The sequence below is a fragment of the Peromyscus leucopus genome, chromosome 6 (genome assembly GCF_004664715.2).
Source record: "Peromyscus leucopus breed LL Stock chromosome 6, UCI_PerLeu_2.1, whole genome shotgun sequence".
NCBI classification, from domain to species: domain Eukaryota; kingdom Metazoa; phylum Chordata; class Mammalia; order Rodentia; family Cricetidae; genus Peromyscus; species Peromyscus leucopus.
Window position 1 is genome coordinate 71269824 of NC_051068.1, and position 27666 is coordinate 71297489.

The 27666-nt window shown below is 48.3% G+C and overlaps 2 protein-coding genes across 4 annotated transcripts in view; one reads left to right on the forward strand and one right to left on the reverse strand.

The window, feature by feature from the left end:
• The window catches only part of Pdzk1 (PDZ domain containing 1), a 31038-nt gene extending 22272 nt beyond the window's left edge, over nt 1–8766 (forward strand). Inside the window, 6 exon segments of the mRNA XM_028854087.2 lie at nt 429–624; nt 1773–1940; nt 1943–1968; nt 6742–6966; nt 7304–7594; nt 8413–8766. Coding sequence (XP_028709920.1) covers nt 429–624; nt 1773–1940; nt 1943–1968; nt 6742–6966; nt 7304–7594; nt 8413–8466 — 960 coding nt within the window. The 3' untranslated portion in view covers nt 8467–8766.
• A 213-nt stretch (nt 8767–8979) lies between these two features.
• The window catches only part of LOC114680910 (Golgi pH regulator), a 38560-nt gene continuing 19873 nt past the window's right edge, over nt 8980–27666 (reverse strand). For 2 of the 3 annotated variants that reach the window (XM_028854084.2, XM_028854086.2), the window contains 7 exons: nt 23235–23344; nt 21388–21476; nt 20566–20658; nt 14041–14136; nt 11533–11622; nt 10717–10782; nt 8980–9894 (listed from right to left, as the gene is read on the reverse strand). In XM_028854084.2, coding sequence (XP_028709917.1) covers nt 9688–9894; nt 10717–10782; nt 11533–11622; nt 14041–14136; nt 20566–20658; nt 21388–21476; nt 23235–23344 — 751 coding nt within the window. In that variant the 3' untranslated portion in view covers nt 8980–9687. The remainder of the gene's footprint in view (nt 9895–10716; nt 10783–11532; nt 11623–14040; nt 14137–20565; nt 20659–21387; nt 21477–23234; nt 23345–27666) is intronic. The other variant, XM_037206916.1, reaches the window with a different exon arrangement.

Sequence of the window (27666 nt, forward strand, 5' to 3'; positions counted from 1 at the left end):
CCGGATGGCCATGGGTAACAAACCATTCCTGCCGGGTGTTGGAATGCCCCCCAGCATGCTGACACTGGAGAAGGGCTCTCTTGTTGAGGTCAGATGGAGCCTTGGACACCGACTGACCTCTTGTCCTGTAGAATGATCTCCCAAAGTTGACCCTTACTCTCTTTTCTAAAATCCCATTCGGCCCTTCTCATCCGCACATCTTTCTGCTCTTTAAGAATTTGGGCTCCCACTTGAGTTCAGTTAACATCTGTGCGGTCGGCTGTTTTCCCTCAAAGTAGCTGGATAAATACCAGTCAGGCCGGGGGAAGCATGCAAGCGCTCATGCTCAGGCCCCGGACCCGAGCCTTCTGCGCCTGCGCCGCACGGCAGCCTTCCTCCCAGGGTCCTTTGTGGAGGCCCCCGGCCCTCATCTGTGTGTCTTGCTGCAGGTGAAGAAGGCGGGGAGCCGTATCGTGTTCCTCCTTGTGGACAAGGAGACTGCCAAGCGCCATGATGAACAGAAGACACAGTTCAAGAGGGAAACGGCTAGTCTGAAACTGCTGCCCCACCAGCCCCGGGTGGTGGAGATCAGGAAGGGAAGCAATGGCTACGGGTTCTACCTGAGGGCAGGCTCTGGACAGAAAGGTGAGGCACCAGTCTGCAGACCTCGAGTCCCTCATCCATGGTGCAGGCTCCCCAAGCTCCAGCCCCGCCAGGGAACTGACGGGGAGTAGGAGGCAGAGCTGCGCACGTTGTTGCCCTGGGCGGCCTGATGCTGGAGTCTCAGTTTCCATTACGGAGTGGTCAGGCAGAGTTTAGGGTCTGGATAGACAGGCGGCGGGACTAACTTGGCTCTCTGAAAGAAATCTGAATTTGGAGCATTTGCTGATTTCTGTGATGTGAATACCCCAACTTTTCCTGACTTTATGTTGCCAACATAATGGCCTTGAACACAAGGTTGAGCACATTGCAAGCCTCTGGAAATTTCCTCAGGAATCTCATGCTGGGAAAAGAGAAAGCCTAAATATTTGGTGGAGAAGGGGGCAGGCACCCAGAAGGGATTCACAACTTATCAGATCTCCTTTCGGGAGAGGGCAGGATGGGCCAGTGGTACGTGGAGCCTTAACCTCACTTCAGAACCCTGAAGATAGACTTGAAGGGGTCACTAGATCCCTTTGCCCTTACCAAGGTGGCTATCTTGAGTAATTCTCTCCTTCCTGCTATTAGTTTGGCTGTTTGGATCAGCTTATGGAGGACTAGTGGCTGAACTTTGCTTGTTGGGGCACAGGCGGGGACCCCTAAATAGGGCAGTGCCGACCTGGCTTCGAAGGCTGGGAGGCTTTGTGCTCTGCACCCCTTCCTGCCTCTTGCATCAGGGTTTCCCGGTGTACAGACTGACCTTGAACTTGGGGCCCTCCGGCTTCCACTTCCCTGGTGCTGGCCCCTTTCCCTTCTGTGGCTTACCTGCTGGGTACGATTTGTGGCTGCAAGGATGCCCACGGACTTCCTAGGAACTTTTTAGCCCGCCCACTTTGTCGAAAGTGACCATCAGACGCTTTTAGCAAACACCAGGTTCCCAGTCTTTTAAGACCCTCTCATGGCTTGAGGCTGGGTTTGCTCCAGGACCAGGCTAGAGAGTAGATCTGTAGACCCCTGGGGTGCAGAGAGACTGGGGGAGTAGGATTCAGCATGCCTTTATACCGATTTCTTCAGGCCCAGGGATCCAGCAGAGACCCCAGCACTTATTTGCTCGGGGGCTTTCCTGGTGACTTTGCTTTGTGTGGGGAGGGTAGGTCAGATCACCAAGGACATAGAACCTGGAAGTCCAGCCGAGGCAGCTGGCTTGAAGAACAACGACTTGGTGGTCGCTGTCAATGGCGTGTCCGTGGAAGGCCTCGATCACGACAGTGTAGTGGAGATGATCAAGGAGGGCGGAGAGCAGACCACACTGCTGGTGGTGGACAAGAGGCGGACAGCATCTATGGACTGGTAAGTAATTTCTGGAATGCATGTATTCCATATAAGGATGTATATTCACGCACATATTCATGCACTAGGGCGGGGCTCCTTCACTCACGCCCTCTGACTAGGAGCTGAGTCCTTTGTCCTTCAGCCTGGAAGGGGCATAACAACCATTAAGGCCAGACTGTGGCTCAAACTGGTAGGGACAGGAGAGTGTTAAATGAGTTAGAAATTCCTGGACTAAAAACTTGGAACTTGTAAATCAGCTGAAGAATGACTCTTGCTGATCTGGGATAAGCTATGAAGAACAGGAATCTCAAACTGGACAGAGGCGGCCGGACTTCTCAGAGCTGGCACAGGTGTAGATGGATTTATTTGGTTTTAGATTCATTTTTATGTGCGAGTCTGCATGTATGTATGTGCATGTGCATGCCGGGGTCAGAAGAGGGCGTCAGATCTCCTGGGGCTGGAGTTACAGGAGGTTGTGAGCCGCCTGTTGTGAGTACTGGGAACTGAACTTGGGTCCTCTGCAAGAGGTGAGCGCTCTTAACCTCTGAGCCATTTCTCCAGCCCCGAGAGCAGATGTGACACTTGCTGGTCAGCAGGCTTCCTCAGTCTTGAATAAAGATCTAGAAAAGTTGATTAGTTTATTGCTGTCGATGATGCAGAATCACAGAACCTTCTCACCTCAGAAGGAAGAAGAATTTATTTTGAGTTAAATTTGAGGGACCATGGTCTGAGAACACAGATTTAGGTTATCCTAGGTCCCACCATGTTCCAACGTGGAGGCAGTTTAATGGAGTTTTTATAGTAACAGAAGAAAGAAAGGTATAAATCAAGGCCTAAAAAATACATTTGTGGAAACAGGCAGGTTACAGTGAGTTCAAGGCCTCAGATGCTGTGTGACAGCATGTTGCCTGTTGGTTGATGAAGAACAGATTTTGCTAATATATTCCAACTTGTTTATCAGAATGTCTGAGGTGAGAAGGAATCCCTCGTTAGGCTACAGCTCGCCCTAGAGGAACTGTTGGATCTGCAGCATTCCCACCTCTCCACAGTCCTGGAATTCTCCTTCACATTGTCCTCAGTAAACACAGTGGAAACATCACCAAGGGCCTCGCTCCCTCTTCTTATTATGACAGCTGTTCGCGTGTGTTAAGGCTTTTTAGAAAAGATGCTATTACTTTTAAACCGTGTATGTGTGTGGTTGTGTGTGGGCATGTGTACACGAGAGCAGGTGCTCACAGGGTCCAGAGGAGGGTGCTGGGTCCCCTGGAGCTGGAGTTACAGGCAACTGTAAACTGTCTGATGTGAGTGCTGGGAACCAAACGGGTCCTTTGCAAGAGGGGCTCTTAACCACTGAGCAGCTCTACTCCCAACATTTGATAATGCTTTATCACGAGAGCTGGGGGTTCAGTCCAGTTTAGCAGATGTCTGGGGGCCATCTGCCTTGCTGAATGTTGGCCACAGGGATAGATAATGGTCTTCTGTGTGTTACGCAGTAACAGAAGCACCTCGGGGCATGGCAGAGGGAGGAAGAGTATGGGTGGTAACACTGGCCTCTTCTTATAGCTTGGAAACTAAACTTGGACACTGAATGACTTAGACACCCAGCTTAGCAGAGACTCAGATCAGTATTTGAACTCAAGTTCTCCGATTCGATTCATCAGACCACACATGTTCTCCTAAATCTTGATTAGATTTTTCAAGATACCTTTGTAAACAAGATTAATTAATCGGATGGAGAAAAAGAATGGATTTGTTAGCTAGTTGAATAATCATACCTAGAGAATCTCTGGTATTGGGATAATGTCAACCTGGACAGAAGTCTCTAGTGGTACACACACACACACACACACACACACACACACACACACACACACACTCTCTCTCTCTCTCTCTCTCTCTCTCACTCACACACTACTTGTTCCCATCCTGATTTATTACATTGGGATGGAGACATGTTTAATGTATTTTCAGAGGATTTAAAGGAATGGTGGGTTAATTGACAGGAGGATGTGATTAACATTCAAAATATCTAGCCAGGGGCTGGGTTGATAGCTGTCACACGCCCTCCTAATCAGATTAGGAGGAATAAGAATGAACAAGATGAACTAGAGATGCTTTTAAGTACTAGTCTAACTTGAAAGTAAACTGAATATGAAATGTCGAGAACATATTTGGTACTCCAAAAAGCTGCCCCCCCCAAACAAAACAAAACAATTTAAGGTTACATTAATTGACTTCTAGAGGTAGTCGGTCAGACCAGCCATGGAAACACTAGTAATGGAATCATGGGTAAGTGGTCCTGAGCTCCAGCTTTTTTGGTTGTAAGGTAGCATGAGGGGCAGGGAAAGGACTAATTTAGTTAATATTTAGCACATGTGAATGTCTCCCATGAATGACCATTGAACATGTGGATGTCTCCCATGTATGACCATTGAACATGTGGATGTCTCCCGTGTATGACATGATGGTTCATTGAAACATGTGGATGTCTCCCATGTATGACCATTGAACATGTGGATGTCTCCCGTGTATGACCATTGAACATGTGGATGTCTCCCATGTATGACCATTGAACATGTGGATGTCTCCCGTGTATGACCATTGAACATGTGGATGTCTCCTGTGTATGACCATTGAACATGAGGATGTCTCCCATGTATGACCATTGAACATGAGGATGTCTCCCATGTATGACCATTGAACATGTGGATGTCTCCCATGTATGACCATTGAATTCATATTGTGTCCAGTTCTGAGAACCTATTCTGACAAAATCCTGCCACCAAAAAGGTGGTGACGGAGGGGATGGGACAACACTGGGTGCCACCCTGAAGCAGGACAGGCTTCCGAGGAGAGGAGCAGCCTTGAGAATGTAAACAGTTGGCAGGCAGTGAATCCTCATTACTGCCCAGCTGAGTGCATGCTTGCTCACTTTTTTTAAAGAAAGTAATTTGAAAGGCTGTTCCCATACTGAAGCTCCAGGGAGCTATTTCTGTAGCTGTCAGAAATGGGGACAACTTGACTTCCGCAAGGCCTGTTTGATGTTGTACGTTGATGCTGCACTCTGAGGAACAAAATCTGTGATAGAATGATGTCAGCGAAATCTTCCCGGTTTCGGTGAACTTGAGGGGAGTCTGCCCACTCTGCAAGGTGGGCTTCACAGGACTGGCATGGGGGTGGGACGGATCTGAGATACAGTAGTGAGTAAGTCAAACACCTTTAACGGTTCCTGACCGATTCACGAGTGCTCCAGAGAGGGATAAAAGCCTTCCTGTTTCTTCTTTCATGCTGGGCGCTCTGACGCTAGGGGTTCGTCCCCAAGCAGACAGAGCTGCTCTGCATGCTGGGAGAGCTCAGGGGAGAGCTCAGGGGGACTTGAGTGAGTGATGAGTCACCGGTGAGTTCCCACATCTTCTAGCCTCTGCGTGGAGCATTTGTAAACACATCTCTGGGGCTGCATGGGACTGAGCTGCCAGGCAGGTAGGAAGGCAGATGAACCCCACATCTTACACTTGCTGAGCATCCACAGCGATGAGGTGGACAGTGTTCCTCACTGCTTGATGGCCTCCACTTTCTAACAAATGTCTGGACACCTGCTGACCTCAATTTAACTGCTGAGCAGGTCCAGAGCACACCCAAATCTAGCCCCCAACTCGGGCAAAATCCTCAGCCAGCTAAGTGAACTCTATTAAAATACAAATTTTTAAAAAAATCGGGGATGGGGATTAATGAAGTGCTTACCTGAAAGAGTGAGGACTTGAGTTTGATCCCCAGGATTTGTACTCAAATGCTGAGCCTGGTGACACAAAACTGTCAGTGCTGGGGAGGCAAAGACAGTCCCCTGGGGTGTGCTTGGCAGGCCAGCCTAAACCCCTGGGTGAGCTTCAGGCCAGTGGGGCTGCCTCAGAGTTAGAGGTGTTCCTAGGATAACTACACAAAGGCATCAGGATGCGTATGCTCAAGCACCAGAATAAAGAAAACAGTTCATTTCCTGTTCTCTCTATTCGAGACCATGGCTATTGCTTTCTTCGTGGCTGTGCAAGTGAGAGGCACCAGAGTATTTACAGACGGGAGGAAGCGTGGCTTGAGAGAAGAGCTAAGATAATTCCAGTAAACAGCCAAGTAAGTTGGCATTACTGATGCCAGCCCTAGAGATGCCGAGCAGCTGAGGGACGGAATTCACTGTTGCTGCTGCATGTGGTCACCTCTCCCGTTATTAGTGTGTGGAGTCGGTCTTTTCTGATGTCTTTGAGTCTTCCGTTAGTCACAAAAATGGTTTGTCTCTTGGTTTTTTTAAGACAGGGTTTCTCTGTGTAGCCCTGGCTGTCCTGGAACTAGAACTGTAGACCAGGCTGGCCTGGAACTCACAGAGATCCGCCTGCCTCTGCCTCCCAAGTGCTGGGATTAAAGGTGTGCTCTACCACTGCCCAGCTGTCTTTTAGTTTATATAATGTGCTTGAAGACAATTTTACTGAAAGGCAGGGGACAGCAGGACTTGGCTTAGCCCCTTAGAAGTGTTCCCCACGGAGGAGTGTAGGCCATGTTCAGTGATCTGCCTGCTTTTGTGGAGTTAAGCTAGTATTTTCGTTAGATAGCTTTGGGGTTTGGTACAGAACTCTATGCTATTCTATCTTATGCACTTGTATGTGTGTGGATACACATTTCTGCCTTCTCTGGCTGTGGCAGAGAAACTTCAGAGTCTACAATCAGACATGTATGGCACCCTGTGTCATCACGTTTAATGAAGTGTAACTGCGCATACATGTATTTTTCCCCCTTTGTTTTCAACAGGCTCGTTTTTCTCCCCTTCTCTACTGCCAAAGTCAAGAACTGCCCAATGGTTCTGTCGGGGAAGCTGCAGCTCCTGTGGCTGCTGCTCCGGAGGCCACAAGTCCAGACACTGCGGAGGATGCGGGGGACCATAAACCCAAGCTCTGTAGACTGATTAAAGTCGACGACAGCTATGGTTTCCACCTGAATGCCATTCGGGGTCAGCCAGGCTCCTTTGTCAGAGAGGTATGTATGGGAACTGCTCCCAGCAGCCGCGAGTTGGGGGACTAGTCAGTCACACGCCCCACCTCCAGGAGTGCCACCGTCCGCTTTTGTGCATGTCACAGTGCCTGTACCCTGTAGGGACAGCCAGGGAGACCTCTGCCGCTCTCAAGTTGGGATCACAAGATGGGGGCCAGATGCCTCCAGCCCAAAGATGTTCAGTATGGTGCTTGGCCAGTGTGTGGAGTAGAGGGGGTGTGGCCCCTCAAGGAGAAAGGTGTGGTTACGTTTTCAGGAGGGAAGCTGCCGGGCACACTCTCACCCATGTTTGGAACTCTGACGCTCAGAACTTGGCTCACAGGTACAGGAGGGTGGCCCTGCGGACAAGGCTGGGCTGGAGGACGAGGACGTCATCATCGAAGTGAACGGGGAGAGCGTGCAGGAGGAACCCTACGAGAAAGTGGTGGACAGGATCAAGAGCAGCGGGGAGCACGTCACTCTCCTGGTCTGTGGAAAGAAGGCCTACAACTACTTCCAAGCTAAGAAAATCCCCATCGTTGCCTCCATGGCTGACCCCCTGGACGCCTGTTCTGAGGACAGAGGAGGACCGTCAGCCGAGTCAGAGCTTGAACCCCACACGGCAAGAGAACGAGTGAGTGGTGACCCGCTTCTCGGGAGTCGGAACACAGGGCGACCAACCTGTCAGGGTTTGGGAGGAGAGGAGGTAGGATGAGGACAAATTTATTGTCTTCTTAGAAATGTGGTCTCAGTGTAGAGCCCAGGCTGATCTAGAACTCGCCACCCTCTTGTCTCCGCCTCCTGAGTGCTGGGATTGTGGCTCATGAGGTTATTTTCTTAGCATGTGGCTGGCAATCAGTAAATGAAGATTTTATCAGAATCATGATGGAGACCATCAGAAGAACCAGCTTGGTTCTGCCGCATATCAGCAGATTTCCTGGCTCTGTGCTTTAGCTTGCCTACCTATGAAATAGGGATGATGTGTACAACCGTTTTCAGAATAAAAGTATTTGAACAGTGCCTGGCTCACAGTGAGTAAACACACAGAGACGGTTAGGGCAATATTTTTTCTAGTCAACTTTTTCTTCATAGATGAACTTGAGATTCAAAAATGAATTGATGGCCAAGTTCATAAAAGGAAATTTACCGGAGTCAGGCTTCTGATGAAAAGTCTCACTACACTTTTCCTTTCCATTGTATTAATTCTACTGATAGATTAGTAATGTCAATTATGGTGCTATAGCGGTCTTATAGAAAACGGATTACATATATACACATATACAGTCATATATATATAGACGAGAACTTCATTTTGCGTTAAATAGGAAGCCAAGCATAGATGTCAGACCATGTCTTCTAGGAGTGCCCGGCTCTCCTCCCTGACTTAGGCATGCAGTCTAGAGCAGGCCAGGCTCTCCTGCTGCTCACTCTGCCCGTTTTTCTTTTCCACAGACTCACAGCACAGCCTCACATTCTTCTTCCAACTCTGAAGACACAGAGATGTGATGAGAACTAACGGTGGTTTTGGCTACTGAATTCCTCTTGCATGTCCAGGAACTGCCTTTCCAAGGAAGGAGCTCCCTGCTGGCCCCATTCGACCTCTAGAATCACTCATTCCAGTGTCGGTCTGCCTTTGTAAGGGCTGCTCAATTTAGCTGGAGGGAGTGGCCAGGTTCTTTCTATATGATATCTGCCCAAGTACAACTTTCCATTTTTGCTGATGAAACCTCTTCTGTATGCATCTTGAGCACCAGAGATGATTCATTTGTGTATGTGTGAGTGTGGCTAATAAAAGTTTCAAGCAGACATCCTGGTGGAGGTGTGCTTCTGTAGTAATGCTGCAGCTAAGAGCATTATTCAAGTGCTTTTGGAGTTGGCTAAGAGGATCTGGATTTGAATAGTGCTTTTGTTCTGTATGAACAGTTCATGCTTTTTCATTTGCATATTTCATTTCTAGAAGCCCAACATGACAAAGTACACACTATGACCTTAGTAAGAAAAGGAGACTTCCAGGCAATATATTTCAGAATTTTCTTATATTGCATTTGAGTATTAAAAAACATCGCCTTCCTTTTACGGTCGGAGAGCGTGTATTCTAGGACAGGAGAGGGCTGTTGCAGCTAACAGCTACTCACTGTCTCACCCCACAACACGAGAGGCAGGCAGAGGGAAAGACAGCCTGAAACTCCACCACTGGGTTAGTGTAAGGCATCCACTCTTCACTAATTTAAAAGGAAATTAAAAAAAAGGCATACCTAAAATCTTTTGGTAAAATCTGTTTCAGTTGTCTATCATCCCTTTCCCAAAAAGAACAAACGACCTTTTGGTTATTTTTATAGGGTAAAGTTGGGTGAAGAGGGATGCATTTGATGTTAGACCACAATAACATAGCACGCCAAGTGAACTAAAGGCCACAGTGTCACAAACTCTGATTTTACTAAATTTTTGGAGGGAAGCCACCTGAGGAGCACAGGGTATCCTCATGCCCCGACCCTCACCCTCCACACTTGCACGGCCTCAGGCCCACGCGTGCTCCCTGCAGAATGCTGCGGACTTTTCTCCCTCTCGTGCCTCCGTGGGAGCTCTTTCTGACTCCGGTACTGCCGCAGGAGGAGGAAGGCCAGTGCTGGGTGCAGAATAAACGGCCCCAGCAGCTCCTCTGCTCACAGAACTGAAGGCCCAGGTGTGGCCCGCTGCGTCTCCTCCCTCAGTCTGCAGAGGTCTAAGTCAGGGCGCCATATGCTTCTCTGGTGCCTGCTTGTGAGCCAGGTAGAGGAAGAGGATGCTGGAGAGGGCGCTGACGAGGAAGATGACGTCAAACCAGCGGTGATAGAAGTTGAACTGAAGCTCCCCAAGGACTTCCGTGATGATGGTCCGGTACTCGGGGGGCATGCTCATTCGGATCAGCAGCACAGAAGACACAAAGTACATGCCCTGCAAAGGGGGGCCGGGTCATCCGGACGTTACCCGAGTGTTTCCAGGGGCAGGCCAGAGCAAACGCTATATTACTTTAAAATAATTTATTGGGGCTGGAGAGTACAGTGGTTAAGACTGGCTGCCTTTTCAGAGGACCCTGGCTTGATTCCTAGCACCCCCATGGTGGCTCACAGCCATCTGTACCTCTAGTTCCAGGTTGCTGAACATCCTCTTCTGGCCTCTGTGGGCACCAGGCACACACATGTAGGTAAAACACCCATACACTTGAATGAAAATTCCTAAATTATTTGTGCACATGGGTGTGTGGGTGTGCATGTAATCAGAGGACAACTTGTCAGAGTTGCTTCTCCTACCAGGTGGGTCTGGGTACTGAACTTAGGTCATCAGGCCTGGAAGCAACCACCATACATACTGGCCCAACTGAAACAAATATTTCTGAGCTGGAGGGATGGCTCAGTGGTTATATGTGCACGCACTGCCTTTGCAGATAACCCAAGTTTGGTTCCCAGCACACACTGGGTGGCTTACAACTGCCTGTGACTTCAACTCCAGGGGCACCTAGACTCACGTGTATATACACAAACACATGTACCCCCTCCCCCAAACATTTCTAAGCTAGGTGTGGTGCTGCATGCCTGAAATCCCAGCACTTGGGAAGTAGAAACAGCTCAGGAGTTCAAGACCACCCTTCACTACATAGAAGACTTGAGGCCAGCATGGACTACAAGACCTTGTCTCAAACAACGAAACCCCTCCCCGACAGAACCCTATTTTTGGCGTTTTACAGTTGCAGACACAAAGGCAGATCGTTACGCTTACCATTATCTGTGCTAGGAGCAGGACAATGACATTGGAGGACTTACTGCTGGATATGGCATAGAAGAACTATGGAGAGAGGAGAGGAACTCGGGGGTATAGTCAGATCTTGTCATGAACACCACACCACATGATTAGCCTTTAATAGCATCTCTTTCATGGCACAAAAAGTGTAGCAAGTTCAGACATTTAAATCCCTAGAGAGGGATTTAAAATATAAGAACAACCAGCCTCCCCGCCCCCAGATGGTTGGTGGTTTTACGTGTGACACAAAGTAACCCTGCTGTTAAACTCCAGAACTATGAGTTGACATCACCACACAACACTAAACAGCGATTCTGGGCCACATCTGCAGCTGTCAGGGGCTCCTGAACTCTTTCTTCCCAGATTGTGCTAGATGTCAGGAGTCCCTTCCTCCTAATTTCTCTTCTCAGTGTTTGTCTCTTCTACCAGAGAGGATCCACTTCTCACCACCACGTGGTCTTGCTGAGTGTTCTGATCTCCCTCACACGTGACTTACAATCATTCCAACCTTGAACGTCAGCCTGTCGTTTTGGTTTTTCTAAGTAGCTGCTGAATACCACGTGCCAAGTTTGGCTATAGACAGTATGAGAGCTCAAGGGACAGATGGATCCCTTGTCTCTATTACCTTTGGAATGATCTGTGGCTGGTAGACGATGTCTTACCCACAATTTACAGAGAAGTTTAACAGTCTTTCCATTTTTCTGCATGTCCTCTGAGTTGTTCACACTATTATGTAGGATCTAATTCAGAAGTCACATAATTAAATAAGGCCTTTTAAACACTGATGCAACATACCTTGGTAAGAGTGATCAGCAGTCCTCTGATGGATGTGACAATGATTATTCCAACCAGAATGAAAGAAATGTGTTGAGACCAGAACTTCACCTGCCATCAGAACAGGAAGAACAGGCCATTACATTTCCAGGCAGAGCGGAGAGCTAATGTGATTGCTGATGACTTCTGTGACCAGGAGAAGGAATTTCATTAGGTTCTTCCTGGTCAGTTTTGAAATAAATACCTATAGGTGGTAGATACCTATGGGAAGACTACATTGGATCCCTTAATGAGCAGACTTAAGTCTTAAGGGTCAAAGAAAGCTAGTACAGAGAAGTGAGGGGAAAAAAAAAAAAAACAAACACTAATGAGAAAACCCACAGCTGATGAGATGGTCCTACTGTGAGAAAACCCATAGCTGATGAGATGGTCCTACTGTGAGAAAACCCATAGCTGATGACATGGTCCTACTGTGAGAAAACCCATAGCTGATGACATGGTCCTACTGTGAGAAAGCCCACAGCTGATGACATGGTCCTACTGTGAGGAAACCCACTGCTGATGAGATGGTCCTACTGTGAGGAAACCCACTGCTGATGAGATGGTCCCACTGTGAGGAAACCCACTGCTGATGAGATGGTCCTACTGTGAGGACCCACTGCTGATGAGATGGTCCTACTGTGAGGAAACCCACTGCTGATGAGATGGTCCTACTGTGATGAAACCCACTGCTGATGAGATGGTCCTACTGTGAGGAAACCCACTGCTGATGAGATGGCCCCACTGTGAGGATGAGAATGAGGGATTAAGGTGAACTCAATGCACCCTGATTGTTTTCAATGCTGTGGATGAGGAGTAAAGGGCAACGACATCACAGTATGACTACATGGGTATTCTTAGTGAAGTTCACTTGAACCACACAATGGACCTCTTTGCTCCAGTACTGCTTGACAGGGTGAAGCAGTTTTGGGAAACCTGTGCTTGACTCTGTTCTCAGGTACGTGATACCGAGGCTGTACCAACATCTAAACGGCTTGTTATTTATTCAGAAGCGTGAACATGGAGGAAGGAGATGAATCAGGCAGGAACAGATAAAAGTGAGCAGCCTCAGAGCGCTCACTTCTAAAAGTGTAGTGCAGTAAAGAAAACATTTGTTTTTGAGACGGATTTCACTGTGTAGTCCTGCCTAGCCTGGAACTTGCTCTATAGTCCAGGCTGCCTTGAATTCAGATTTTCCTACCTCTGCCTCCTGAGTGCCACCACTCTCAGCGAGCTCAGAAAGTCGAGTGATATTTAAATGAGAAAACCACAGAGGCATCAACAATAAAGTACATGGACCACTGGAATTCCACATGACCTGAAGAAAGATGCCTTGATCCATCACATGCAGAAAGAATACACTGTTGACCTATCATTAAAAAAGTGTACTTTCATGGTTGGGGAGATGGCTCCGTGGTAAGAAAGCTTGCTGTAAAAGCCACAGGCCTCGAGCTGAAATTCCAAGCACTCATGTACGAGCTGGGCAAGGGTAGGTGTGCCTGTAGCAACAGCATTGGGAGCTAGGGACAGGCAGAGTCTGTGAGGCTGAAATGTCAAGTCCCAAGTTCAGCGAGAGACCCTCATTAAGAAATAGGGTGAAGGGAGGATCATCCACAGCACCCTCCTCTGCCTGCACAGTGAGGACTGCGGACTGGAGGCACCTGTGCTATGCAGTGAGAACCAAAGCGTCCCCGGCGCTGCTCCTGCGGGCCTGCGGCTCAGTTGGCTTGAGCATTTTATCTTAGCTGCCCCGGAGATGGGAGACAGGCTACGCTGAGATGGAGACCAAGGGTGACACATACCCTCATCTAGGCTCCACTAAGGACAAAGAAATGTGACACCGGTGTTACTACCAGAGTGTCCATCGGCCTGAATGACGTCATCTGAAAAACACGTTATACTAGGAAAACCACTGAACTTGAGATAAGGCTTGTTTATGCCTGGTTTTATGAAATAGGGAGAAATGATTAAAAAAACAAAAACAAACCAACTTTGTGCATAGGTGACGATTCAACTTCAGTCCAAGGTCCACCTTACTCGACCGACAAAGGTCGTTTCTTATAGTGAAACCATTTCAGAACACTAATTAGTTGTTAATTTTCTACCAGGAGATCAAAGGTGAATTGTGAGTTTGAAGAGTTCACTGAGTATCACAGAGGAAGATCTGAATACTTGGTGGAAAGAAACTGGCCAGTGGTAGCTGGCTGTGGGCATGCTGTGGGCTGGCTGAGGACAGCCTGAGGAGGACCTGCAGCAGCAGGTAGCATCCTGTCACTGCTTATGGCTTTACAATAAGAAAGCTAAACCTGATGTTTACAGACGGGCCATGGGAGCTGTCAACACACAGAGGACAATGGACCTGAAGTTCAGGGTTAAAACCCGAGGGTCGAGCTGGGGCGACTGGACCTGAAGTTCAGGGTTAAAAGCTGAGGGTCGAGCTGGGGCGACTGGACCTGAAGGAAGCAAACAAGGATGTAGAATGGCTCTTACATCGAACTGGATCCCCAGGTAATTCACAGTGATCTCAATGCCTCTGGTGACAGGGTCAGTCTTCCCAACTCGATCAAGAACAATATTGATGGTCGCCTGCAGAGACGGAGCTTTGTGTTAGCACACCTTTTATCACTGTCTCAGAGTGACACACTCCCAACAGCTCGGGGACAAAGGCACCTGCCCTCAAGGCTGACCACTCAGATTTGATCCCTGGGATTCACATGGTGGAAGGCAAGAATTGACCTCTGACCACCACACATGCCACATGTCACATGTACCTGGACGGACACACACACACACACACACACACACACACACACACACACGTAATTTAAAGTTTTTAATAAAATAATGATTCCACATGAATTAATGAACATATCTTACAGGTTGACGTTTCCTACAATACATTTTAATTCTACCTCCAATCTAAAACGTGAATAGAAAATCTATTTTGTCCATTCACACACAGGCAAACAAGTTTCTATCCCGTATTTATTTCTGTAAAGAGTCACGCGCATAAAGCGTATGTGTGCTGTGATTCCGAGGTCAGAAAGCTAGCATCTGGTAAAGGAAGTTAGAGTAAGAACCAAGAAGAGCCAGGGTCATTTCCTGTGTGATGGTGAGTGCTCTATGACCAAAGGACACAGCTCGAGCTGCTGAGTTAACGAGACAGAGCGCATGGAATGAAAGACACAACTCAAGCCCAGGGGTGGCGGCCTAAAAGACAGGAGGGGAGGAGAGGTCTGACCAACGCCGCGCCAACAGCCGCACGGGAGCTTCAAACCTAGCCGTCACCAACAACACTAAATGTAGAGTAAACCACAGGTCAGCAAACCCAGCCTCTGTAGTGGGACGGCAGCCGCGACAATAAAGGGATAGCTTGGCTCTGTGCCAACGAAACCTTCTGTGCAAAGGCAAAGTGCGGCTGGTTCTCCTGTGGACCACAGACTGTTCATCTCTGCTTTAAACCCACCACTGATGTGGCAGACTGTCAACTGAATTAAAAAAATCAAAACCTGACCACGTTGTTCACAAGAAACTCACTTTAAATATGCAGATACAGAAGGGCAAAGGAAGAGGATGGGGAAGACCCTGCAGCAGCCCCGGGTCTGTTAACATCGCGTAAGGACTCCCTCCCCAGCAGAGACTGCCAGTGCGGTGGCGGACGGGCCATTTTACAATCTCAAGGGTGTATGCTGATTCTAAACGTTTTCTAGCTGATAAAAAGCTTCAGAATGTTACAGTAAACCCCGTTACTTCATACATTAACTAAAAGGTAAGAACATTAAAAAGTAACACATCTACATCTCAAAACATCTTGAAGAGAGGAACTGACATGAACACAAGGTGATGGCTCCTTACCCTGAACTGATCGTTGCTCAATGCACACACAATCAAAGCATCACACTGCACCCCCCCCTCCAGTCTGCAAGTATGTGTCAATCAAAAGAACCGGCAAAAAGCATGGGAGCTGACCGTGGTGGCACACGCCTGTAATCCCAGCACTTGGAAGGCAGAGTCAGGTGAGTCTCTGGGTTCAAGGCCAGCCTGGGCTACAGAGTGAGATCCAGCTCAGCCAAGGCTACACTGTGAGACTTTCTCTCAGAACGAAATTCAGTAAGTGGGGGTCAAAAAATAAACAACAACAAAGCCTCAAAACAGATGAAGCAGGGAGCTGGAGAGAGCTCAGAGGTGAGGAGACCCTGCTGCTCTCGTGGAGAAGCCAAGTGTGGTCCCCAGCACCTACATCAAGTGCCTCACAATCACCTGTAACTCCAGCTCCACAGGAGTCCAATGTCCCTCGGCACCACAGGCACCTACACACACACACACACACACACACACACACACACACACACACACCCCTAAAAGTAATAAAAATAGAGCTTAAAAATACAATAAGCAAATATTGATAGAAACAAGAAAAATGCCTAAATCTAAAGGACTAGGATTTTTCTCTTAATAATTGATAAAATAAGAAGCCAGGGGCTGGAGAGATGGCTTAGCAGTTGAGAGCACTCACTGTCTTGCAGAGGACTAAGTTCTGCTCCAGCACCCACATCAGGCAGCTCACAGGCTCCTACAGGGATCCATCCCTCTTCCGGCCTCCATGGGCACCAGGCATGCTTGTGGTGCACAGACATGCATGCGAGCCAACTACTCACACACATAAACAAAAACAGTAACCCAGAAACCGGCAGGACTATAGAGAACCTTAATAATACCATGGATGAACATTTATGGAACATACTAGGCAAGAAGAGTAGACTACACCTTCTACTCAAGGGCATGCTTAACATTCACTATTCTGGCTTAGCTGACTTATAAAACTTATGTTCTTGTACATGGAATCAAATTAGGAATCAACCAGACAATGATATTTGGAAGATTTCCAGATTTTTTTTTTTTTTTTTTTTTTTTTTTTTTTTTTTTGAGACAGGGTCTCAAGTAGCTCAGGCTGGTCTAGAGCTCACTATGTAGCTGAGGATAACCATGAACTTCTTTCTGATCCTCCACACCTGGATTACACAATGCTGGGACTTGAACCCAGGGCTTCAAGCATTCTAGGCAAGCACTCAACCAAATAAGCTACATTTCTAACCCCCAGATATTTTGTTACACACTTATAACTACACTAAGATAGGGAAGAAAGCAAGAGAAAAATCAGAAAGCATTTGGAACTGAAAGATATACATCAGAGAGCGAATGCAGTTAAAACGGCACTTAGGACATTTATAGCAAGAACACCTTTCTAGAAAAGTCTCCATCAAGGACCTGAGTTTTCACTGTGAGAGCTGACTCCAAACACGCAGAAGGGAATAAATAATGAAAGGCTTCACACACAGCAGTGAAATAGGAAGCAGAAAAAGTGAATGAACCCCCACTTGGTTCTCTGAAAAGTTCAATAAAGATCAACACAACTCTATGGATCCAATAAGAAAAAGGTTACCAGTGTCCAGACCGAGAGAGACTGAGCCTCACAGCCACCAGGAGGGCTATGACAGAAATGCCAGCGTGACGGCTCAGCGTAAAGCCCTTGGCTGTACAAGCCTGACCATCCGAGCTCCCACCCTGGAACCCACGTAAGAAGCTGGGTACAGTGGTGACATCTGCAACCCCAACACTCCCCCTGCAGGACGGGAGCAGAGACGTGGGGCCGAGAGTGCGCAGGATGCCTGGATACACACATCACCAGAAACGAGGCTCTGTCCCAGGACGGGGAACAGATTCACAAAAGCTGTCCTCCGCACTGGGTAAACGCATCAGTGAGGAACTCAGTCACCGATATTTGTCGATGTCGCATTAAGGAAAGATGCCAAAGCACTTCCCCTTGGAGTACTTTAAGCTGGAGAGAGCCCGAGTTTGAATTCTCCACTTCACTGCCCGTGCCTTCCATCTCCCCGTAGGTTGTGATTTCTCATCTGCCTGCAATCTGCTGTATGAGTCTGAATTTGTGCCTGCCTGTCTGCTTCTAATGTGTCCCTAACAAAGGGCTTTGCTCTGTATTTACCAAACAGCACAGAAACATCACATGGGGAAGGAGTTAGGGACACTCTCGGAAACTTTAACTGAGTTGTATGAAGGATTGCACTTTCCTCCAACGACCCCGATGGACACAAACACACCAATGCTGTCTAGCAGTATCAGTACGCTGCTTCCAACATGCATGGCGGATATTCATTTCAAGAAGGTTGCTTTTCGCCTCTCTGTTGCTTTCAGCAAATGATGATCATGCCACATACAAACACACATGCAATGCTCTCCGAGTCAGGGGCATGGAAGAGCACACAACCTAAGATCACAGGCATGCATTAGCTTAGTCTGTAAAAGCTGGGAAACCCAAGGCAGGTAAGGGTAGCTGCCACACTGTCCTCTTAAAAGCTGGTCAAACAATCGGTAGGTTAGCAGTCTTAAGGACCTCAAGGTGTATCATTAAATGTCTGTGAGGTCCAGAGCAAGTTCCAGTCTCTTAGAAAGTAAGGGGCATGTTCACAACATTATACCACCACAGTCCTTACTTCTTCACGTGTGTCAGTACATGCATGTACACACGTGTACACACACACATACACACACACACATACAAAGAGGGGGAGAGAAAGAGGGAGGGAGACTGAGGGAGGGAGAGAGGAAGGGAGGGAGGAGAGGAGAGGGAAGGGGGAGAGAGACAGAGAGAGAGAGAGAGGACAGAGGAGGAGTAGAAGCGTTTAGAGAAGCCAGACTCCTCACGGGCTGCTGGCAGGACGTAACCTGGTGTTACTGCTAAGGGCAACTGTCTGCCAGGTCTGCAGAAGGTTGACACACCATTAACATATGACACAGTGGCACTTTTAGGCACATGTGAGAGAAATCAAAGCATGGTCACTGAAAAACTTACACGTGGCTGTTCACAACTGCATTAGTGATAAGGGTCTACAGTGGACACATGCCAAATGCTCGTCACCCAGTAAGTGATAAACTAAACGTGGTACCACCCTTACGGACCAGCACCATTCAGCCAGTGAGAGGATGAGGGTGGTACAGAACGGACGGACCTTAGAAGCCTCCCGCTAAATCAAAGCCTTAACTGGGTGATTCCGGCCACCAAACAGCAGCAGAGGGAAACTCAGACACAAGTGCTGGCCTGAGCCTGGAGCACGGGATATGCTGTGTAACTGCTGGTGAAGTCGGGATTTCTTTGGGTTTAATAAAAACGCTCAGTACTCGACTGAGGTAATGGTCTGATAACAATGTTGATAGTTGCACAACTGTGAAAACACCAACAACTACTGGGTACACTTGCTTCTCAGGCCTGACAACCTGTGTTCAATCCCCAGACCCACACCAGGTGGGAGGGAGAACAGCCTCCAGAGCTGCCCTCTGACCTCCCCAGGGCTCCTGGGCGCACAATCCCTTAGTAATGAAGTTGAAAAATGAAGCATGCGTCTGTCTGTCGGCACATCAGTCAGTGCCCCACACTGAAGTGTTTGCCCAAGAGAAAAGAGAGCATACACTTACACGCAGACTTGTGCGTGTGTTCACGGCACCACATGCAACATCCCCAAACTGGAAACAACCAGATATCCACGACTGGTGAATGATTTGTAAACTGTGGCACAGCCACACCAGAATCCTACTCAGAAGGAACACACAGTAACACGGACATACTTCCACAACCACGCTGAAGACAGAAAACAAGGCAAACACAAGCGAGGCAGAGAAAGTATGCACACTGTCCGACGACATGCACACACACATCCTGAAAACATAAACTAATACACGGGGACAGAGAGAAAGATGAGCGCCGCCTCAGGACTGGGGGTGAGGGAGGCAGTCTAAGGGGTGCACGGAAATCTGGCCATGATGGGTTTTCTCTGTCAGAACTGAGTAACAGCAGCTGTGGCACAGCTGTGCATTTAAAACACATGCAGCTTAGTACCTGTCAGTTACACCCGAAGGCAGCTGTTGAACAGGAGACACGGCCCTAGCATGTCAGCGCAGCCGGGAACACAGCACCTCCGTCTGTTCTCACGGGAGGAATCAGGCTTTAAGACGACGACGACGTCACCTGAGTGCTACTGACGTTAGCCGCTGATCCAAAGGCCCCACTACGACACTGATCAAAACTAGCCAACGAGCCGACAGGCTGTTCTTTGTGCAAACAGCTCCAGCGGGAAACTCACCAACTAGAACATCAAATCAGCCCTTTCCCTACAACGACAGGACACTCCTGGACACCACGGCCGGGTCAGAAGCAGAGAAATAAATCCACGACGGAGAAATCAAATCACGGAGGGACAAGCAGAGTGGCGAGGGCAGAAAACAAGTGTGACCCACAGGAGCATAGTCTAGAGCCGATTTTGGACGTAAGTTTGAGGGTGCACATTATCAAAAATGGTGAGGGGTTCTAGTTGGAGTTGAAAGTTGGAGCGGAGGTGGAACAGTCGGGTGCTCACAGGCGTTATGGAAAAGTGTAAAACAAGAACTCACAATCCCCCTTCTAAGTCCCCCAAAGGAGAGGGAAAGAAGAGATGCTCTCTGCTGACTCCAGATGTGCAAGCGACTCAAGGTCACCAGTCAAGCCCATCTGTCTAACGTCTACCACCCCCGGAAAAGGCCACCGAACTCTGACCATTGAAAACGTGGCTGCTGAGACGGTACAGGGGGAAAGCGTCTGCCATTCGCACGTCTGAGGAGTGTGAGCCCAGACCCCCTCCCCAGCCAAGCTGGACACGACAGCCTGAACCTGTAAGCCTTGCATTCCCCTGCCAAGACAGCAGGTGGACCCGGAACTGCCTGAAGCTCGTGGGCCAGCTAGCCGGAGGACTCAGCTGGTAACGGGAGACTCTGCCCCAGCAAAGCGCAAGGAGAGAACGCACTCCCCAGAGCTGTCCTCTGGCCTCTGCATGTGAACCCGCACTCACACATAAACTTGTTATTACTAATAAACACTAACAAACAACAATAACAGAAATAATACATAGCAAATATTACTATAACAACAACAATAACAATAAACAAAAAATCCTGTAACATACGTACCATGAAAATTTTCCAGACACAGTAAATAGAGAAGAAGTAACCCAGGAAATTGAAATACTTCCCCTTGAAAGTTTTGGAGTATTCAATTCTTTCCTAAAGAAAACCAAACACAAAACATGGTTTTTAGCAAAAGGCCAACATTTTCAACAGAAGCATTGCCATGCCTACGACTCACTGCTGAGGCAACCTGCACTGAGCGCCGACTCTCAGCCAGAGACAAGACAGTCTATTCCCGTGAGCATCCAGTCTCCACAACCCCAAGAGGTGTATTCTAGAACCTTCATCTTCCAGATGAGGAACTGAGTCTTAGAGGTTAAACAACTTCTTCAGGATCAGGTGGTGACTGGGCTGAGCCCTGTCTCCAAAGCACATGCTGGCAACCCTCTACCCTTTATAACCACCCTGGAAGTTGCCCTCAGAAAAGGCGAGGGTCGTTTGCAGCCTTAGGTTTGTGCATTTCAGTCATACTGCATTTTAGGTGTGCCTTGGGAAGTTAGGTAAGTGAGGTAGGGACCCATCACTCTTGTGATGGGGTTAATCTGTGAGGCAGTAAGAAGAACTAGGGGTGACCATCGTTATCCCCGACCAGAAGTAGGAAGTGGATGCACCAGCCTCCCGGGTGCTGGCGTCTCCTTCTATCCCTCCAGTTCTCTTGTAGAGAGGGTTCCGGGAGGGATTTTACAGTCACAGGAGAGATTCCCTAAACAGAAGCCACTCAGCTTACACAGGAGCACCGCCTGGTCACAGAGGACTCTGACAAGCCAGGAGGTCTTATCCTCTCTCCAGCCGTGGGGAAACCATAGCCGTCTCCTTGCTCTGTACCTTAGTAGCATACAGATCAGCTGTTTCCAGAAAAAGCTGCCTGCTTAGCTCTTCCAAAGCATCTACTTCCTGCTGAATGACAGTCAGATCTGGCAGAAGTGGGCATCAAGGTTGAAATCACAGACATTTCAGAGACAGCGGGAACGAAGACTTGCTCAGCCGGCTACAGGGCAGATGCTGGGGACCGCCTGTATCCTGAATTTCCCACCTCAGCCAGTAGGCTTCTGGGTAGTGCTCCGGCCTGACAGGGGTGAAGGGGCACCCCGCAGACAACTGGTTTCTCAGACAGATGCTTCCCTGTGCTTGGTTTCTACTTTTTATCTGTCAAATTCAATCTCCGGGGCCTCAAATGGCGTATAGCACCGAGACCTACAACACCGCCGCTCCACGCCAGCGGAGTAACCTGTGCTGGGAATGCGGAGCGCAGTGGTCACCGAGCCTCCAGGATTTAGTCACCGCCTCCTCCAGTTCTTCATTCACTCTCCCACAGCCCCATTTCTCAGATGAGGAAAGAGGCTCAGAGAGTTAAATAACTTGCTCCAAGTCATACACCTAGGCGTGGATGCACAGTGCCAGCTGCCTGCCCGTGGGCCTGCTCTTTCTTCCTCTTCATACCTCAGTGAGGAGGGCCGCTCTTCCCCCATTAAAGACACAGGAGCTCCGAGAGCTGCCACCACCCGATACACTTGTTGATGTATTTCTCAGCCTACACTTTATTTTTATGAGTTTTAGAGTAATAATGACATGAAGACAGTCCCAGTAATTCCCATCTTCCTTCCTTTGTGAAATCAACAAGTGCACTTCACTTCTTCCCTTCCACAGTGGCTATCAGCAAGGCTATGGCACTCAGCGTCAGGGTGGAAGAGTCCTAGGTCTGTCTCCCTTGAGTAGGGAGTGAGCGCCTTGAGGTTCGACTCATCGGTCTGTCACCTAGCGCTGCCTGGAAATAGGAGACACAGGACAAATGCTTCGGGATTACTTGCTTTTCTTTTTTAAAAAGATTGCTTTTACTTTTAGTAATGTGCTTTGTGTGTGTGTGTGGGGGGGTATGCATATGAGCGCAGGTCTCCCCAGAAACAGCGGTACAGGTGGCTATGGGTCACCGATCTAGGTGCAGTGCATGCTCAGCCATGGGAGCCATCTCTCCAGAGCCAACGACTCGTTTTCCGTTTCCTGCCACAGTGCCCTGGCTTTCTCTGTCTTATCTGCAGCCGTCAGAATGGTGGGGATGGCCTATCACAGTGGTCTGTGTCCTTCTCCAGCCACCTTATCCGGGTGAGAGGGAAGCAGGAGTATGTCACCTCCTGTCAGCCCCCAGGGTGACTAACAGCCCATGGGGGTCACACACAATGTGGTTATCCTCGTATGGGAACTGGTGAACCTCCAAACCAGCAGGGCCAGGATCAGTCTATTAACGCAGCCACCCTGGCGTTTAAGGAGGAGGCGGCACTACTCAGCTTTGTGTGGGCACTAACTGGGTTAGAAATGGCCCTGCCGCCACTCGTGAACCACCCACTGTGGAGGGAGCCGCCACGCTCCGTGGTCTCGCAGCACCGAGACAAAGAGCAGTGGAGTGGAACAGGTTATGAAGCCCAGGCCACAGCTCTGCTCCTGCATTTGCCACAAACCACGGGTGACTGCACCTTTGGGCCTAGTCGCTCATCTGCTAAGTGGAAAGGATGACCTCACAGGTTCCTCCAGCTCAGGTGCAGGAAGATGATGTACCCACTGTACTTCCTACGCCCAGTGCGGCCAGTCTGGACCCCGGCAGTCAGGGCACCCTAGAGGGGACTAACCCAGCACTGCTTTTTTCCTGCCCCTGGTCCAGAGTACGGGATAAAGGATACTTTCACTTCCTGCAGATGACGCGGTCACGCTCTTCAGCACGCCCCAGAGTCCCGACGGCTTGTTCTGCACCTCCCCCCTCTGGAACATGGTTCTCCGTGCCACGGCCATCCTGCGATAAAGAAAACAGAAGCCTGAGCAAAGAAGTGGGCCTCGCCTCATCCCTCCACCTTCCCAAGTCACAGCAGTGTCAACCCTGTTCAGGAGTTAGGAGGGAGAAGACACTCCCAGAGGTGACGTGGCCTGGCTGGGGGCACAGTGTGGACTAGGCAATAAATCCGAGCACTGGCTCTGCCACTTGAAAGCCGAGAGTCCTCCAGTTTACTTCCTCACTCTGGATGGTGGTGAAGAGGAATCACTAACAGTCAACCAGGGGACCAAGGACTAGGTGGCATTTTGGTGGGCTGAATTTTTAAAGCACCAGTTAGAAGGTCATTCACAACAATGGCTGCTGAAACAGTTTCTTTCTCAGTGAGCTCTGGCTGGATACTGGGAGAACGAAATGGCCCCGAGCTTGAGCTTCGGTCAGTCACTAATGGGAACCTGGGACAAGCACATGATGAGACGCTCTGCTATGCGGTCCATAGTTTCCTTGGGCTCCACACCTGGGATTATGGCGGGCAGTTGAAACAGAGCACAGACGCCATTTCTACTGTCCTTGTCAACACCAAAGGCTGTGGCGTGGCACTGGCTGCCTGCCCATGTGAAGGTGAGAGATCCGTGCTGTGCACTCTCAGCAGATGACAAACGGAATAACCAGAAGTGAAAGCTGGCTGTACACAGACAAGTGCCCCCAGTTTTAGACAGTCCACTTTCACTTTTGATTTTAATCACCCAACTCTAACCCAGTTTTGCTCTTGGCAAATAAGTTGCAGACAAAAATAAACATGTGATTTAAGAAAAAAAGATGAACAGCATCAAACTTTCTGAGATGCACTTTTACAACGTATCCAAACAAGCACAGAGCACTGTAGCCATTTCTACCTTCCGCTTTCCTCCTGCCTCTTCTTCCTAAGGCCATCTTGGAACAAGAAGAAAGCTATTTGCTATTGGCTGGCTGCTGTTTAAAAATTCTTAATACAAAACCACAAGCAGGTGGCTGCGGTCTGGCGGACGCATGAACGAGAAGAGTCTGAAAATGTCGACTCTGCTCTTAAAGGACATGAAACACTTCACGAAATGTCGTGTTATCTGTGCAGGGTCATGCTAATCTGTCCCAGCCCATCTTAGCACACATGTTGCCGATGCAAACCTCCACCCTACTTTAAACATGGTGCCCTATTGTCTGATGGTTCCCTATGTCTGATGTTCCAGCCATTACTTTATCTAAAAAAATTTATTATTTGTGTGTGTGTGTGTCCGTGTCCGTGTGTCCTCGAAGCATGTGCATATGAGGATGGAACTCCCATCACCAGGTTTACTTGCTGAACCATCTCAGCGGCCCATTAGAACTCTGAATTTTAGAGATAATGTAACTCATATATGGCTTTAAGAATAGAGAGTTCGGGCTGGAGAGATGGCTCAGAGGTTAAGAGCACTGGCTGTTCTTCCAGAGGTCCTGAGTTCAATTCCCAGCAACCACCTGGTGGCTCACAACCATCTGTAATGAGATCTGGTGCCCTCTTGTGGCTTGCAGGCATACATGCAGATAGAACACTGTATACATAAATAAATAAATCTTAAAAAAAAAAAAAAAAGAAAAAAGAATAGAGTCCATGTACTCTACCCAGATTTCCACTCTCCTGCAACAGGACACTGACATGCAAACACTTCTGAATACACCATCTGCATCACTAAAAGGACTTCATTTGGCCCTTGGGTAGCTCACAACTCACCCACCACCCTTCCCTCCACCTCTGGTAGTGACTAATTTGTCCTCTAGTTCTTTGATTCTGGAAAATGTGCATATGATTAGGATCAGTGTTTATCCCTACGTGGTGAATGGCCTGCTTCCCATTAAGCAAAAGGTTCTGTATGTTTGCTCAGGTTGCTGTGCATTAGCAGTTTGTTCATTTTTATTTCTAAGTAGCATTCCGCAGTATGGCTGAAGCAGTGTTCTCAACCATCCATCCATGAAAAGTTATCTCTAGTTTGGGACTTCTATGAATAAAACCGCTAAAAACACTGCTGTACTCATTTTGTGTGAGCACGATGTTTTATTTCTTCTCATGAACACCTGGTGCAATTTCTGGACTTGGACACTGGAATATTTAGTTTTTATAGGAGAGCTATACTGTATCCTAGTTACTCTACCACAGTACGTTTGCACCAGTGACTTACATAAGTCCTGTTTGCTACATCCTTGACAACTAGCATGTTGTGTTATCACCATCAAAAACACATGTGTGTCTGTGCATGTGAGTGGATCTGTATGTGTGTGTCTGTGCATGTGAGTGGATCTGTATGTGTGTGTCTGTGCATGTGAGTGGATCTGTATGTGTGTGTCTGAGCATGTGAGTGGATCTGTGGTCCAGGTGTCAGACCCCCTGGAGCTGGAGCTGGAGGTGTATGGTTATAAGCTGTCTGAGGAGGTGATGGGAACTGGGATATGGGATTACATACTGGTTCTGTGTAATCACAGGATCTCCAGCCCACTGTCACAAGTTTTCATTTGAGTCATCCTAACTGCAGTAACCTTACTGTGGCTTTACCTGATGTCCACAGCGGCTACTGCCACGTCACTGCCACCCGGGTGAGTGTCTTCCCACGAGCCCTGTGCCATCCAGATGTTTGCCCACATTCTGATTGTGCTGCTGTTTTTAATGTGAACTCTGGAAGTCTTTCCTTTTCGTAAAGTCTTTTCTCAAACACTTTCTCCCTGCCTGAAGCTTGTCTTTCCTCCCTCTTTAAACATCCCGTCTTTGTTGAATGGATTGTATTTTAGGGGATAAAATAATTTTTGCCTTGCTCTAGATCTCAGGGATTTTTTCCCCCAAATGTTTTGTAGTTTTATATTTTACATCTAAGTTCAAGGTCTGTTTTGAACTCACTTTTCTGTATATTGTGAAACTCAGATTTGGATTTTTTCAGAGGAGGGAAAGGTCTATGGATTTGTTTCAGAATCATTTGGTAAATTACCTGTCTCCACTGAACTTGTTTTGAATCTGCATTTTTGTAGTAACTCCCTATTTCTTTCACTAGTTAATATCATGCTTTCCTTCCTTCCTTTGAATGAATCCAAGCTAACTGTGTGCAAGCCTTGGCTTAATTTTCATCTTCTGGACCCATTTGGGATTAGTTTCCATTGTCTATTTTGTCTGCTGAATGCTCACGGTCTCATTTCTTCACAGCTGAGTGGAGAGTTTTGGATGGAGACCTGCTCTGGCAGATATGTGTGACTGTGGGATCTTTCCCCCAGTACTGTAGAGGGTACTGGCAGATAGCTAGCTCACCTAGGTATCGGGACTACGGGGGTCCAGCCTCTTGATAGTCCCCTTCCAGGGTCCGGGAAGAATCTACAACCGGCTGATCATTAATCTTTGAGGATAGGAAATGAATCTATGTACATGAAACTCCTCAGTCCATATACTTTATTCTTCTGAGTCAGTTCTCTCTCTACACAGCTTCTATTCTGCTCTCATGCCTAGCTTCTTTCTTGCCTGATTTCTCTCTACGTTTATCTGCTGCCCTCTAAGTTCTATCTTAATTCTCTCATCTTAGTTCTGCCCCATCTAGGATCTCATCCATCTAGATTCTTCCCATCGTAGCTCCTCTCCCATCTCCTTCTTCCTCATCTTGTTCTTCCCCATCTGACTCTTCCTCATCTTCCATCTTGTTCCTCTAGTACTCTCTTCTAGCCCTTAATCTAGTTTCCCATCTAGTTTGTTCCGCTCCAGTTCTTAGCCATCTAGTTCTTCTGTTCTCTTTTTCCCTCTCTCTCTCCTCCTCTCAGTCTCCTTATTCTCTCAGTTCTAAGTCTCTCAGGAATCTAGTTATAAACCCAAGCAATAGCAATCCTCCTCCTCCAGCCAGGTCACCAGGCTTGAATTCCTACAGGATCATAAAGGTAGGTAAGAGTTTTCCTTAGGCAGTGACTGAAACATTCCATTGCAGAAGGAAGGGTCTCAGAGTTTCTATAATTCAGCAGACACAAGACTCAAAGAAGTCCCTCCTACAGTTCACAGAAATGCTGAGCAACTGCTGGAGGCAGGAGTGTGTGTGTGTGTGTGTGTGTGTGTGTGTGTGTGTGTGTATGTGTGTGTGCGCGCGCGCAAATGGATGCTCTTTGGCAGAGAAGTGCCTTGAGGCTGCAGGACTGGGGTCCACTGTTAGAACTTCATGAGGTGTCACCCACACTGGGCGGGCTTCTCAGTGACGTAACTGCCTGAGTCACTCCTGCTCCTGTGAGTGATCTCAGTGAAACCCCAGGCTCCCCAGGCTGGCGTGGGTGGACTCCTCTGCTCTGTCATTGCCTTCTCTATAGGGTACACGGGA